Source organism: Primulina eburnea, chromosome 15 (genome assembly GCF_022965805.1).
Source record: "Primulina eburnea isolate SZY01 chromosome 15, ASM2296580v1, whole genome shotgun sequence".
Lineage (NCBI taxonomy): Eukaryota > Viridiplantae > Streptophyta > Magnoliopsida > Lamiales > Gesneriaceae > Primulina > Primulina eburnea.
The window spans coordinates 17,493,029-17,509,664 of NC_133115.1; the positions used below are offsets into that span (position 1 = coordinate 17,493,029).

At 41.6% G+C, this 16,636-nt stretch overlaps 1 protein-coding gene and 1 long non-coding RNA gene across 5 annotated transcripts in view; one reads left to right on the forward strand and one right to left on the reverse strand.

Moving 5' to 3' along the window:
* Positions 1-438: 438 nt before the first annotated feature.
* LOC140814869 (uncharacterized) overlaps positions 439-16,636 on the forward strand; it is a 30,732-nt gene continuing 14,534 nt past the window's right edge. The window contains exons 1-4 of one of the 4 annotated variants that reach the window (XM_073173966.1): positions 443-922; positions 1,009-1,032; positions 1,271-1,337; positions 14,550-15,787. In XM_073173966.1, coding sequence (XP_073030067.1) covers positions 14,551-15,787 — 1,237 coding nt within the window. In that variant the 5' untranslated portion in view covers positions 443-922; positions 1,009-1,032; positions 1,271-1,337; position 14,550. The other 3 variants (XM_073173965.1, XR_012114191.1, XR_012114190.1) reach the window with 3 other exon arrangements.
* Positions 545-13,896, reverse strand: LOC140814870 (uncharacterized). Its single transcript, XR_012114192.1, has 2 exons — positions 13,678-13,896; positions 545-1,681 (listed from the first exon to the last, which is right to left on the reverse strand). It is a non-coding gene; the product is annotated as an uncharacterized lncRNA (long non-coding RNA).

Here is a 16,636-nt window from a genome sequence, read left to right on the forward strand (position 1 = left end):
TCGGTTTTTTCCAGGAAGACGGTTTTGGGCAAACAATGAGTTTGAAAGGATAAAAAAATATTATTTTTGGGATATAATTTTATAAACTTTTATTTTTTAATTTAATAAGTGTTATTGGATCCAATTTAATTATTTAAAGTAGGCCCAATTTCCCTTAAGCTTGCACGCCCATTAACATGTGATTAAATCTATAAATATGTCACCTAGGCTTTCTATAATGACCCGATTTAATTATATGTTATTTGGCGATAATTAAGATTAATTATTTTAAATTGAGGAATTTAAAATAATTAAGCCAAATAATTAAACTGTGTGTTTATCAATATTTAAATGTTATAGCACATGAAAGTTGAAATAAATAGATCGGATCAAATTGTGAACCCCGAAAAGATAAAGGATAAACATGCATAATATATATATATATATATATATATATATATATATATATATTATAATACACTCTCTCTCACACACACTGCACCATAAACACACACGGATCCTCGTCTCTTTCTTTCCCGTAACTTCTGTTCAAAATCTTCAAACCCATTTTCGCCACTTTGACCGTCGATTGTGGCCGCACCAGTTGCCGAAAAATTCAAATAAATATACGGTTGGAAAGCTCTCGACGTAAGCTTTCCGTTGATACCACTTTCGATAGGAAAAATCGAGATTTTCGAAAACCCGCCGTCGGCTTCGTCGCTTGAATCGACGTCTTCCGCCGCTCAAAAGTAAAAATCGATTGAGGGGTTTTGTTCCTTATGTTATAAGCTTTCTTTTGGTACAAATTTTGCAAATTTTAGAGAACCTACCGTTTTTCTGTGTGATTCCGGTCGTCTTCTCCGGCGAGGTTGCCGCCTGTTGCCGGTTGGCTTCGGTTTAGGCTCGAGTTTAGCAACTGTTATTGGAAGAATAAGCTGTATCGGTGCGAATTATTATCTATGTGAATTTAATTCAATTTCGACTCAAATAATGTATCATTATTGATTAATTATTGGGTTATTGTTGTAGGTTCCGGAATTGTGCGAGTTGGAGGTATAATCTGGTGAACCTAGAATTTATCGCCACCGCTTAAATATTAGTTTAGCGTCAATTAAAGCTAAAAAGAATATTTTGCGACGATAAAATAGAAATGATTGATTTTAGGCATTTTAGTCGAATATTGGAATTTTAAGAATTTAAAATGTTTAAATAGTTGAAATTGGATTTTTAGAGAATTTAAATGGTTGTGGAATTTTTATATGATAATAAGACCATTTAAATTAATATTCAGGTGATTTGTCTGAGTTGGCAATTCCAGGACTTTCTTGAGGATTTAAGTTACTGGTAAATTAGTTGAGGTACGTAGAGATCAGTTATTTTCACGATGTCTGACAGAGACATCTGATGATCCTGTGTATGATTTATTTGCTATTTGCTGATTTATGTGATATTATATGCTGACTCGCATATTATCAGTTGGTAATTGATGTGCAAAATAAAATAAAATATTCTTTGGTTCACACACATTTAATTTTAGTTAGACACATCAATACCACTGAACATATCATATTGAGCCTATCTGTTATTGAGATCCAGTTATATTTCAGTTGAGATCCGTTATATATGTATGATATGTTATGGTGTTCTGGAGATGTTTGGCTACCTTGATTCGGTCCGGCTTAGGTAGTTGCTGGCTTCGAGGCTGGGCCATTGATAAGTGCAAGATTTGCACTTAATTTACATTTAAATCCATTTTGAATTATGCTTGTTTCGAACAGAATTATGCGTTTTTGGTTTGTTTATGTTGTCATTTCAGGAATGGAGAAAATAGCGGACACGAAGCCAAGTGAACCAAGAAGTGCATTACCACGAGCACGCCATGGGACAGAAGTGCGCGCGCCATCGCGCCACTTCACGCGCAGTCGCGCGCACATACACTCAAGCCTCATACAGAGCCTCGCGCGCGCCCTGCGCGAGATCACTGCGCAGCCGCGCGCAAAGATGTGCAGGATGATCGACAGTAGCTGGCGCGCCACCGCGCCAGTTCATGCGCACCCGCGCGTACAGACCCGAGAGCAACGCGCGCCAGCGAGACTTCATGCGCGACCGCGCGCATACATGCACGGGCAGATGAACAGCAACTCGCGCGCCACCGCGCCATTTCATGCGCCACCGCGCGCGCGCCGCAGCCAGAATAGGTATAAAAGCGCGATTCTTAGGTCAGAATAAGGGCAGCCGTTTTGGTAGAGAAAACACCTCGGAGGGCTGGAGAAATCAAGAGACGAAGATCCGGAACGCGAAGATCGATCGCAGATACGAAGAACGACGGAACTGGACACAGAGACGACACTTCGGATTTGTCTTTTATCTTTCGTTTCTATATTTTCGTGTAACTCAATGTCTGAATCTTCAACCATGCATTGTGTTTATTTAGATTTCGTGATGAACTAAATTCCCATTCTAGAGAATGACGTAACGCTGTTGATACGATGATTTGACACCGTTGTTTATGTGATTGAATTCCGCTTTCGTTTAATTGCGTTCTCTGCGTTTACTGCACTGCAATTTACTGGCCATAAATTGTTTGTTGTTTGATTAATCTTATAACTCGGGAGAGGGACTAGGATTATAGATCATTAGAGACACATCGTTGAATGTTTATAGCAGTTCGGAAGGCGTATAACTTTAGCGAGGCTTAGTAAGAACATTGTATGCGCTTATCTATGAAACGTAGATTCTAATTAGGAATAATTGAATCGAAGTTGATAGATACACTTTATTCGTCACTTGGGAAAGGGGGAATAAAACAATCTAAGTGTTCTTGGCTATTAATCGATTGGAATTCAGGAATATAAATTAAACTGTGAATAATTATCGTGGAAACTTTGTGAAATCATTTCTCTAGATACTTTCTCTCATTATTATCTCTCAATCTGGTGATTTAATTTATTCATTGCTTTCAATTAATTCGTTTAAACAAACAAAACTGATTATTGATTTTTCTAGATAAAGTCTTGGCTATTTTAATTACAAGAATTGATATACATTTTTATACACACTCCTCGTGGGATCGATACTTGTACTCAAACGTACATTTTACTATAACTTGACATCGTGCGCTTGCGAGCAGTTAAGAAAACGCGCAACAAGTTTTTGGCGCCGTTGCCGGGGAGTGTCAAATTTGAATTTATATCAGTATTGTTACCAATTAGTCTAGATTTTAATTTAGATCTTTTATTTTAATTCATTTTTGATTTATTGATTTTCTCTGTTTGACAGTGCATGCTAAGATCGCACAGCCCTGAACTGCTTATTTTTGATCCGGAGATCGAAAGAACTGCGAGAAGATTAAGAAAAGCAAGAAGAGAAGAGATCCAAGCAATGGCGGAGAACAGGGAAAATGACAGACGCGACCAACCAGAGGCGATTCCTATAAGAGATCACTTCCGACCAGTGATCGGCAATCATTACTCTGGTATTGCAAGAGGGACCATAAATGCCAACAATTTCGAGCTGAAGCCTGCCTTGATCAATATGGTTCAACAAAACCAGTTCGCTGGAACTGCTACCTCAGATCCTCATGTTCACCTGAGAACCTTCTTGGAGATAACGGATACGGTAAAGATTAATAATGTTTCTGATGATATTATTAGACTGCGTTTGTTTCCGTTTTCTCTCAGGGATCAAGCACGAGGATGGCTACATTCGCTTCCCTTGGGAAGCATCACGACATGGCATGAGCTAGCCACGAAATTCTTAGCGAAATACTTTCCCCCTGCAAAATCTGCCCAGCTCAAGATTGAGATTAACACGTTTAGGCAGACTGAATTCGAGCAATTGTATGAAGCATGGGAAAGATACAAGGAGCTGTTGAGAAAGTGCCCAAACCATGGCTTCGAAGACTGGGTGCAGATTGAGTTATTCTACAACGGTCTAAATGGGCAAACAAGAGGAACAGTGGATGCTGCAGCTGGTGGTACGATCTTTGCTAAATCTCCTGAGTCTAAATAGCTACCAGTGGCCGTCAGAAAGGGCAGGAGTAAAAAGGACAGCTGGAATTTATGCTGTGGATCCCATCACGTCACTCACTGCTCAGGTATCTGCATTGACCACTCAAATAGCCGCGATGAACAAAGTGAGTACATCTGACACCGAGGGCCCATCGATGGTTACTGAAGAACTATCCACCCCTGAAGAAGCACAATATATCAACAACAGAAATCAGGGTGGATATGGAGGATATAGAGGTAACCCTCCCCCTAACACTTATCATCCTGGATTAAGAAATCACGAAAATTTTCTTATGCAAACAATAAAAATGTGTTGAATCCTCCACCGGGGTTCAATACATCAAAGGGGGAGGGAAAGCCTTCATTTGAAGATTTGGTAGGAACATTTGTTACTGAGTCTGGCAAAAGGATGGCGAGAACCGAGTCTCGTCTGGACAACATGGAGACTCATATGGGAAATATGGGGTCCACAATGAAATCTCTGGAGACACAAATCGGACAGTTGGCCAACGCCTTGAGAGATCAGAACAAGGGTCAATTTCCTAGTAACACGGAAGTTAACCCAAAAGAACAGTGCAAGGCAGTCACTTTGAGGAGTGGGAAGGAATTAGAGGTACAGAATCCCAAAGAGAGAGTGGACAGTGGGAAGACAGTTGAAGAAGGTGAAATGGAGAAATCCACGGCTGAAATCAAAGTTGAACCACCTCCAGTGTATAAGCCGACTCTACCCTATCCTCAGAGATTCAAGAAGAAGAGTTTAGATGATCAGTTTGCAAAATTCTTAGAGATTTTCAAGAAGATACACATCAACATACCATTTGCTGATGCTTTGGAGCAAATGCCGAATTATGCAAAGTTTATTAAAGATGTGATGTCTAAAAAGAGAAAGCTGCAAGAGTTTGAGACTGTGAAGCTTACTGAGGAGTGCAGTGCCATCTTACAAAAGAAATTACCACAAAAATTGAAAGATCCAGGGAGTTTTACTATTCCTTGTTTTATTGGTGGTTCTCATTGTAGTAAAGCTTTATGTGATTTAGGAGCAAGTATTAATTTGATGCCATTTTCTATTTTCAGGAAATTGGAGCTTGGAGAAGTTAAACCAACTACTATCACCCTACAGCTTGCAGACAGAAGTCTCACGTATCCGCGGGGCGTCGTCGAGGATGTACTGGTAAAAGTGAATAAGTTTATTTTTCTTGCTGACTTTGTGATTTTAGATATGGAAGAAGATCATGATGCTCCATTGATCTTTGGGAGACCATTCTTGGCGACTGGAAGGGCATTGATTGATGTTCATAAGGGTGAACTCACCTTGAGAGTTGGTGGAGAAGAAGTTATTTTTAACATCTATCACGCCATGAAGGGATCGAATGAGGTAAGCACTTGTAAAAGCATTAATGTTATAGACTCATGTATGTTTCTTGATTGTGCAGGAATGAGAGATCCCTTGGAGAGCTGTCTGATAGGTGCAGCAGGAACTGTTGATGAAGATAATTGGGAAGTGAATGAGCAATTGGTGGCTCTTGAAGCACTGCAGAAAGAAAAGAGAAAAGATGCACCGCACGAGGAATTGAATGCGAATGAGAGACTAGCGGTAAAACCACCTTCCCCTGATCTGAAAGAGTTGCCAAGCCACCTGTGCTATGCATTTTTAGGTGAGAAATCGACATATCCGGTAATCATTTCTTCCTCTCTTACTTGTGCTGAAAAAGATAAATTATTGAGAGTATTGAGGAAATTTAAAACTGCTTTAGGATGGTCGATTTCTGATATTAGGAGAATTAGCCCCACTATATGCATGCATAAAATTTTGATGGAGGAGTCGTATACTCCTTATGTGGACCACCAGAGGAGGTTGAACCCAGCAATGAAGGAGGTTGTGAAAAACGAGGTACTGAAATTACTAAATGCTGGTGTGATTTATGCTATTTCTGATAGTAGCTGGGTATCTCCTGTCCAAGTAGTACCAAAAAAGGGTGGAATGACAGTGGTAAAAAATGAAAATGATGAATTAATATCTACTCGTACTGTAACTGGTTGGCGAGTATGCATTGATTATAGAAAGTTGAACAATGCCACACGAAAAGATCATTTTCCATTGCCTTTTATTGATCAGATGCTTGACAGACTTGCAGGTTATTGTCACTACTGTTTCTTAGATGGTTATTCAGGTTATAACCAAATTGCTATAGCTCCGGAAGATCAGGAGAAAACAACATTCACATGCCCCTATGGCACGTTTGCCTTTAGGAGGATGCCTTTTGGGCTATGTAATGCACCTGCCACTTTCCAGAGGTGTATGATGGCCATATTTGCAGACATGGTGGAGGAGATAATGGAAGTCTTCATGGACGACTTCTCGGTATTTGGCTCGTCATTTGATCATTGTTTATATAACTTATCCCTTGTTTTGCAGAGATGCCAAGAAAAGAACTTAGTTCTTAACTGGGAGAAATGCCACTTTATGGTCCAAGAGGGCATAGTCCTTGGACATAAAGTGTCGTCTCGGGGATTAGAAGTGGACAGAGCCAAGGTGGTTGTCATTGAAAAACTTCCTCCACCAAAGAACATCAAGGGAATAAGGAGCTTCCTCGGACATGCGGGGTTTTATCGTAGATTCATTAAAGATTTTTCTAAGATCACTAAACCCCTGTGAAATTTACTTGAAAAGGAATCGACTTTTATATTTGACGATGATTGTTTGCAGGCATTCGAGAATATTAAAATGGCATTGGTTACTGCACCAATTATGATAGTGCCGGACTGGGGGCAGCCCTTTGAGCTGATGTGCGATGCAAGTGACTATGCCGTGGGTGCTGTTTTAGGCCAACGACGGGAAAAGATGTTTAGATCAATCTACTATGCAAGTCGAACCATGGATGCTGCACAACAGAATTACACAACTACTGAAAAGGAGATGCTTGCTGTAGTATTCGCATTTGACAAGTTCAGACCCTACTTGGTTGGTACAAAGGTAATTGTTTTCACTGACCATGCAGCTATTCGATACCTTTTTGCCAAGAAGGATGCCAAACCACGCTTGATAAGGTGGATCTTGTTGCTCCAAGAGTTTGATTTTGAAGTGAAGGATAGAAAAGGGTGTGAAAATCAAGTGGCTGACCACTTGTCAAGACTTGAGCTAGAAGTAAAGGAAGAAGAGGGAGCTATACAAGAGACATTTCCAGATGAGCAGCTTTTTGAGGTAAACTCTGTACTCCCTTGGTTTGCTGATATTGCTAATTTTTTGTCTTGCGGCACTCTTCCCCCAGACTTGAGCTATCATCAGAAGAAGAAGTTTGTCCATGATATAAAGTTCTTCTATTGGGACGATCCGTTCGTGTATAAGAGGTGTGCTGACCAAGTGATTAGGAGGTGCGTGGAAGGTCTTGAAGCACAACAAATTTTGGAGAAGTGTCATTCTTCACCATATGGTGGACACTTTGGAGCATCACGAACAGCGGCTAAGGTATTGCAATCCGGTTTTTATTGGCCTAGTTTGTTTAAAGATAGCTATACCTTAGTAAAATCATGTGATAGATGCCAGAGGTTAGGAAACATCTCTAGGCGTCACGAATTACCACTGACAAATGTTTTGGAGGTGGAACTTTTTGATGTTTGGGGCATAGATTTCATGGGACCCTTTCCCCCTTCTTTTGGTAATTCTTATATTCTCTTAGCTGTTGATTATGTGTCGAAATGGGTGGAAGCAATCGCCACCAGTACTAACGACTCTCATGTTGTAGCAAAATTTGTGCATGAGAACATCTTCACTAGATTTGGAACACCGAGAGCCATCATAAGTGATGAAGGTACGCATTTTTGCAATATAATTTTCAACTCACTTTTGGCTAAATACAGTGTGAAGCACAAAGTGGCACTAGCATATCACCCTCAATCGAATGGCCAAGCTGAAGTATCCAACCGGGAAATTAAGCAAATTCTAGAAAAGACTGTCAACACCAACCGGAGGGATTGGGCGTTGAAGTTGGATGATGCGCTATGGGCTTATAGAACTGCTTTCAAGACGCCTATTGGGATGTCTCCCTATCGGCTAGTATTTGGAAAAGCATGCCACCTACCATTGGAGTTGGAGCATAGGGCATTTTGGGCCGTGAAGAAGTTGAATTTTGATCTGAAAGCGTCTGGCGAGGTTAGAAAACTGCAATTGAGCGAGATGGACGAATTCCGAAATGACGCCTATGAGAATGCCAAGATCTACAAAGAACAGACTAAGAAGTGGCATGACAAAATCATTGTCCGAAGGGAGCTCAAACCAGGACAACAAGTATTACTATTCAACTCTCGTCTGAAATTGTTTCCTGGTAAACTGAAATCACGTTGGTCAGAGCCGTTCGTAGTAGAAACAGTATATCCTCATGGGGCTATCGAGCTGAGATGCAGTGATGGACGAACTTTCAAAGTCAATGGACAGCGGGTTAAGGCATACTATGGAACTGAAGTGAGGAATATTGACAATCTTAGCCTGGGTGAACCCAGTTGAACAGGACTGGCAGTCGGGCTGATGACGTTAAACCAAGCGCTGTGTGGGAGGCAACCCACATTTATTTATTTTTGCATTCGTTCTGCTTCATTATTTTAATTAAATTTCTTAGTTAATATTTTAATTTTCGCTATTTAAGTATTAATTTGAATCTGTTTATTTTTTGCAGGTTATATTAAAAAAAAAAAAAATAGAAAGACAGAGGCAAGCGCGCCCATGCGCGACATCTCGCGCGGCAGCGCGCTCAGGTCCACTCGGATTTACAGAAGCTCGCGCGCCCCAGCGCCATGTTACGCGCGATCGCGCACACAGCAAACTTCGATGAAGACAGTAGGTCAAGCGCGATAGCGCGACTTCTTGCGCGACCGCGCGTACTCCTCTATCACCGAATTACAGAAGCAAGCGCGCCATTGCGTCATAACTCGCGCGATCGCGCGCCTCAATGATTGTTCCGAGACAGTGGCTGCCGCGCGGTAGCACGACTTCTCGCGCGACCGCGCGCATCGCACATAATTTTTTTTTTTTAAAAAACCCTACCTATCCCGATTTTTTCCCTTAAAATTCTCCTCCACTCAGCAAGAACAGCCGCCTCCCTCCATCATTCTTTTCTCCAAAACCCTCTCCTCCACAAATCCAACACCCAACCTTGCAAAAATTTCTCCCAAACTCCTACAATACACCACCTCCTTCTCTCACAAACACATAACCCATCTCTCCCACAACCAACAACAGCCGCCGCCGCCCCCTCTCAGGCACGCCGCCGCCGTCGCCGGCCCTCACCGCCACCGCCTCCTGCCGCCAAGCGCCGGTGTTCTTCCTAGTCGTTTGCTTCAAGTAAGGGTACCGTTCCTTCCACAATATTATTGTTTGGGGATAAGTTTCAGAATTCTAGCTGTGTTGGTGGAATTGTGCTCTCGATTTGTTGATTATTATTGTTGATACAAAGTGATCATTATGGCGCCTCGTAAAAAATCAAAGGATGGGGCTTCCTCCTCTCGTTCCTACGATGCTCACAAATTTTGGAACGAGGAAGCCTTTCGGGTATATGAGAGCACCTTGTCTAGGTCGATTATTCCAGAAAGAGGGCTAGATATGACATACCCCGACTGTGCATTCATTAGAGAGGTCGGGCGACGAGGGTGGATGGATATAGCTCAGTCTCCACCAGACGCTGTGATATCCGTAGTCCGTGAATTCTATGCGAATTTGAGAATCAAACATGAAGAATACGGAGTTTTGGTGCGAGGGCAACTCGTCTATTTTGATTCGGCCACTATTAACGCAATCTACAATCTGCCGGAGTTTGAAAATGACGGGTACACTGAGTTGATCACGGGGGCTATGAACTACGATGAGATTATCAGCACCTTAGGCATCGAGGGTGCAGAGTGGCGATTGAATCAGGGCTCCCCGGTCACTTTGAAAAAATCTGATTTACGCCGTAAACCACGTTGTTGGGCATCTTTTATTCTATCACGGATCATGCCCTCCTCCCATCAGACTGAAATTACAAAAGACAAAGTGGCGTTGATTTACGTCATCATGACTGGGAGAACCGTCGATCTTGGGAAGCTTATTCACAGCTATATTATGCGTGCTGGCACGGGACTCATGACCGTCAGCCTTCCCTGCGCACATACTATCACTGCCCTTTGTCTTCATGCCAGTGTGCAATGGGGCGCCGATGAACAAGTCCTGAAAGCCAAGAGCCCAATCACAGTATTTGAAGTAGAGCGTTCGCGCTTCGGAGACGAAATAGAACGGCAACAGGCTAGGGCAGCTTATAATCGGAGGGCCAGAGAACGTCAACCACCACCACCACCATCGATTCCTCGTTCTAGTTTGCGAGATAGGATGTTTCGACTGGAACAAGAGTCGCGGGCTGAGCGCCGACGGCAGGCCGAACACCGACAGACTACTAGTACCTTCATGTCCTACATGATGGATTTCACGACGGCACTTACCCAGCGGTTCCCACCTGGACCCGAGGATGTTCCTTACCCACCACAACCAGCCTGGCCACCACAGTACCCACAGCCGATGGACGATGATGATGAAGGATCTGGGGATGATGATTCGAGCCCCGAGTTCTGACACTCGGGTGCGTGGTATGTGTTGTCATGTTTTTCATTTCTATACATTGAGGACAATGCATACTTTAAGTTTGGGGGGGGTAACAAATTGCTTGTTGGAATTTTTATGAATTTTTTTTTATTTTGCTCAGTAGTTAATTTAGTTTCTATTTACTTTTTGCATTCTATATTTGTTAGGAAAAGTCATGGATAAGTAAAACGTGTGGCCGATGATGAAAATTGAATTTTTGTCATGAGATCTATATGTGTTCACGAGAACCTAGGAGTCACAGATATTTTGCACTGTCGTGTTTATTGATACTATTGTTGCTTAGAGACAAGTTGCATGCCTATGATGCTAAATGGATGAGAGAGACCCGATTCTTGGTAAAACTTGCATGACATTGATTGACACTTTTGCAGACTTAGAAATGATCTAGGCAGTCTTTCATAACATCCTTGGGCCTGTGTTCTTTGTTTACTGTCAATTGTAGCCCTTTGAGCTTAAAAGTTAATTGAGATGCTTACTTTTTCTTCATGCACCTATTTCATATATCATTTTGATTGAAAATTGCATGTGACTAGTTTGTATGAGATGATTAATGGATTGACGGTAATCTAGAACTTGTTTGAGCACTTTTTGAGGCGAAATACGGATGATATGTGACGTAGGAATGATTTAGGCGATCTTTGAAACCGTTGAGCCTTCGAGCCTACCAAATGAACATGGAATATCCCTAGGGTCCCATTTTGAGCTTACTAAAAATCAAGTGGTGTGTGTCAATGACATACAATTAGCCCCCACTTGTATCTATTCTACATCCCACAACAACTACCTAATGAAGCCGATACACTTATTTTCCTACCTGATTTTGAGAGAAATAAATTCATTGGTGGTGTAGTGATTCAAAAGCTCCTTGAAAAGAAAAAGAAAAATTGAAGCGAGCAAAGAGGGAGTTGAAAATAGACAAAAAGAAAGAGAAAAAGTTCAATCAAAGAAAATATAAGGGAGATGAAGGATATGAATGAAAAGAAAACAATAAGTGGATGGTGAATGAAAAAGAAAATGAAAAAGAGTGAAATTGATGAAGAGTTGGTTATTTCTCTCAAATTTTGAATTCCATACCTTTTATTGTAGCCGTGAGCCGTGGCCTAACGTTACAAGCTTACAAGACCTATTAACCTTGTCACATTTATCCAATATACTAGTGGAGAAAAGTTGTTCAAGTTAAGCCTATGGATACCTGAAAAACATAGTCATCAAGTGTCGACTTTGATCACTTGCTTGCAAGCATCTCGTTGTGTGATTTCATCTTTAGTATAATTTCGTTGAATATTCATTGAGCCAGTTAATCACCAATAAAGTCCTATGTGATCTATGAATGTGAATTTGGATTTTAATGAAGTGTGAGTTGAACTAAACTGAGGATTTCTCGATTCTGAAAGGCGAATGGGCATTGTTACTCTATCTGAGCATTCGATGGGGTAAACAAACATGGACATATCACACACACACGTGACTCTTGGGAAATTGTGAATTACACTAAATAGATAAAATCTGAGGCCAATATCACTTCTTGCGAATCCATGACTGTTAAGAGTTTCATTATTTATTAATTGACTTCTTGTTTTTATTTTATTTTGCTCGGGACTAGCAAAAGTTCAAGTTTGGGGGGTTTGATAAGTGCAAGATTTGCACTTAATTTACATTTAAATCCATTTTGAATTATGCTTGTTTCGAACAGAATTATGCGTTTTTGGTTTGTTTATGTTGTCATTTCAGGAATGGAGAAAATAGCGGACACGAAGCCAAGTGAACCAAGAAGTGCATTACCACGAGCACGCCATGGGACAGAAGTGCGCGCGCCATCGCGCCACTTCACGCGCAGTCGCGCGCACATACACTCAAGCCTCGTACAGAGCCTCGCGCGCGCCCGCGCGAGATCACGCGCAGCCACGCGCAAAGATGTGCAGGATGATCGACAGTAGCTGGCGCGCCACCGCGCCAGTTCATGCGCACCCGCGCGTACAGACCCGAGAGCAACGCGCGCCAGCGAGACTTCATACGCGACCGCGCGCATACATGCACGGGCAGATGAACAGCAACTCTCGCGCCACCGCGCGCGCGCCGCAGCCAAAATAAGTATAAAAGCGCGATTCTTAGGTCAGAATATTGGCAGCCATTTTGGTAGAGAAAACACCTCGGAGGGCTAGAGAAATCAAGAGACGAAGATCCGGAACGCGAAGATCGATCGCAGATACGAAGAACGACGGAACTGGACACAGAGACGACACTTCGGATTTGTCTTTTATCTTTCGTTTCTATATTTTCGTGTAACTCAATGTCTGAATCTTCAACCATGCATTGTGTTTATTTAGATTTCGTGATGAACTAAATTCCCATTCTAGAGAATGAAGTAACGCTGTTGATACGATGATTTGACACCGTTGTTTATGTGATTGAATTCCGCTTTCGTTTAATTGCGTTCTCTGCGTTTACTGCACTGCAATTTACTGGCCATAAATTGTTTGTTGTTTGATTAATCTTATAACTCGGGAGAGGGACTAGGATTATAGATCATTAGAGACACATCGTTGAATGTTTATAGCGTTCGGAAGGCGTATAACTTTAGCGAGGCTTAGTAAGAACATTGTATGCGCTTATCTATGAAACGTAGATTCTAATTAGGAATAATTGAATCGAAGTTGATAGATACACTTTATTCGTCACTTGGGAAAGGGGGAATAAAACAATCTAAGTGTTCTTGGCTATTAATCGATTGGAATTCAGGAATATAAATTAAACTGTGAATAATTATCGTGGAAACTTTGTGAAATCATTTCTCTAGATACTTTCTCTCATTATTATCTGTCAATCTGGTGATTTAATTTATTCATTGCTTTCAATTAATTCGTTTAAACAAACAAAACTGATTATTGATTTTTCTAGATAAAGTCTTGGCTATTTTAATTACAAGAATTGATATACATTTTTATACACACTCCTCGTGGGATCGATACTTGTACTCAAACGTACATTTTACTATAACTTGACATCGTGCGCTTGCGAGCAGTTAAGAAAACGCGCAACAGCCATATCCCAGGCACGGTCCACTGCCTTCGTGGACCAGCTCGAGCATATATGTATGCTTGTTGATATCGATCATTTGATTCCTGATATCCTGATATCTTGCACCTATTCATGCATTGCATTCATGCATGGCATCATTGCATTTCTATGTCATATATCGTGGTTTTTTGATGTCTCGTACTGGGGTTACTGACCCCCGAGAGGGGGCTGTCGTGTCTTTTGTGTGTGGACATGATAGGTGGTACAGGTGGTTCGACCTCAGGTGCTCGAGAGGAAGCCTCGGGAAGCACCAGAGCTCCTTGAGAGTAGGCTCAGTTGTATTTAGGTACTGCGTGGTGTTGTTGTCTCCCAGATACTATATGTATATATTTGGAGGATTGTATTATGGTATTATCGAGCCTTGTCGGCTCTATGATATTTTGGGTTTGTATATGTCATGATCGTGTCTGGCTGGCACATGTTTATGCTGTTGTGTTTATTGAGGGCATATGTTGTTATTTTGAGTATTTGATTTTCTGGTATGTCCTATTTACGGGAAGGTCATGCCAAAATTTTTATAGGCCCAAACGCAAATTTTTAACTCACTTTTCCGCTGTTTACTGATTAATCATGATTTCATGTTAATAAATCGTTATTAGGATAACGGGCCCTCACAGTTGGTATCAGAGCGTAGACTGGGATACGCTCGTACTAGAGTTAGTACACTCGAGTTTAGGCACAAGATATTTGTGCGCATGTGTTTGATTATTTGAAATTACTTGCTCTTGTATGGCATGAATTACATGTTAGTATCTTAGGGATATGACATGTAGACTATACATTTGAGTTTTATTTCAGTGCTTTGGATTATATTGAGGTTATTGAATATTTTGGGAATTTAACGTTAAATCCTGTAGAATGGCAACTAGAGGAAATAAAGGTAAAGGAAAAGAAGTGGCTCAGGAGTCTGGGGCACAGAATATCGGAGGAAATGACAGAGTTCCTCGAGGTAGACGTGGGCGTGCTGCTGCAGAGACAGCCGCTAAAGCAGATGCAGAGGTAGAACAGTTAGTGCACCGAGTTGATGAAATGGAATTGGCTGTAGCTCGATTTCAGAATATGCATCCTGCGAAATTCTTTGGAAATGAAGGCAGTGATCGAGCAGAGGGATGGTTGAAACATATGGAATTCTTGTTCAACACAGTACATTATGATGCTGATAGAAGGTTAACTATGGCAGTCCTCCAACTACGGGATCGTGCACAGCGTTGGTGGGAGGCTACTACAAATGTACTGCAACAAACAGGTAGTCAGATTACTTGGGAGGTGTTTCGTGCTAAATTCCTTCAAGAATATGCTCCACCATCCTACTACTCAGCCAGAGAATCAGAATTTCATCGACTAGTTCAGGGAAATATGTCTGTTGAGGAATATGCCCGACAACTTTCTGCTCTTCTCACTTATGTACCACATGTGGCCGTGAGTGAAAAAGGGAAAATTTCAAAATTTTTGGAAGGACCGAACTACCAAATACATGCTATGGTTATGGCTGGATCGCCTACGACTTATGCCGAAGCTGTTGATAAGGCGATTGGAATTGAAGCTGGATTGAAAAGGGGTAGACAACCACAGGCTCCACAAATGCCTAGTGGTAGTTCATTTTTTTCAGCAGGTACACCATCTTTTCCATCTCACCAGTCATACCAACAGCAGAAACAAAAACAATTCAGACAAAAAGGAAAACAGTTTAAAAAGAAATATCACTCCAGTTCCTCTAGTTCGAGCAGTTCACAAAGTGTGACAGGTGGACAGTACCCCGTGATTTACTGTGATCGATGCGGAGGAAAACATCCTACTGCGCAGTGTAGTGGAGTATTGGGTTCATGTCATACTTGTGGTCGGTCAGGGCATTTTGCCAGAGTTTGTCCGAACCGTGCACAGGGACAGATGCAGCCACATCAGTTGCCTTATGCCAGAGGTAGTTTTCCAGGTGGCTCATCTCAGCGACCATTTGCTCCTGCACCATCTTATCAGCAGTCTAATTACCCACAGGTCAAGGGTAATGTGCCACAGTCTTTCCAAGGTCCTCAACAAGCTCGAGTATATGCTTTGACCGAGGATCAGGCTAGAGAGGCTCCAGGCGGGGTGATCGCAGGTACTTGCCTTATTTACGATCATATTGCACGAGTTTTATTTGATACTGGGGCATCTCATTCATTCATTGCATCCGATTATGTTGATAAATATGAACTCTGGACTACACCATTTCATGAAACTGTATCTGTGTCTACGCCAGCTGGTCGATTTATTCCATCTGGGCAAATTGTGTTAGATTGTGTGTTGCATTTCGATGATAGCATTATGATCACAAACTTGATTGTATTACCGATGCATGATTTTGATTGTATCATCGGTATGGACACACTGTCTAGTTATCGAGCCACTGTAGATTGTTTTCATGGTGTAGTACGATTTAGGCCATACTATGGTAGCAAATGGAATTTTTATGGTCAAGGATCACAGGCTAAGATACCGTTAGTCTCAGCGATGGAAATGTTTAGATTATTATCTTTAGGAAATGAGGGATATATGGTTTATGCTGTGGATGCTACCAAGAAAGAACCGAAATTATCTGATATCCCAGTAGCGAAAGAATTTCCCGATGTCTTTCCTGAAGAAATACCAGGCTTTCCACCGCAGAGAGAAATTGATTTTAGCATCGACTTGATGCCGGGTACTGCGCCGATCTCTAGAGCGCCGTACAGAATGGCTCTTGCAGAACTAAAAGAATTGAAAGAGCAGTTACAGGATTTACTCGAAAAAGGTTATATACGCCCTAGTATGTCACCCTGGGGAGCGCCTGTACTGTTCGTAAAGAAGAAAGATGGTTCCATGAGAATGTGCATCGATTATAGGCAGCTCAATCGAGTTACTGTTAAAAATAAATACCCTCTGCCTAGAATTGATGACTTGTTTGATCAGCTTCAAGGAAATTCTGTTTATT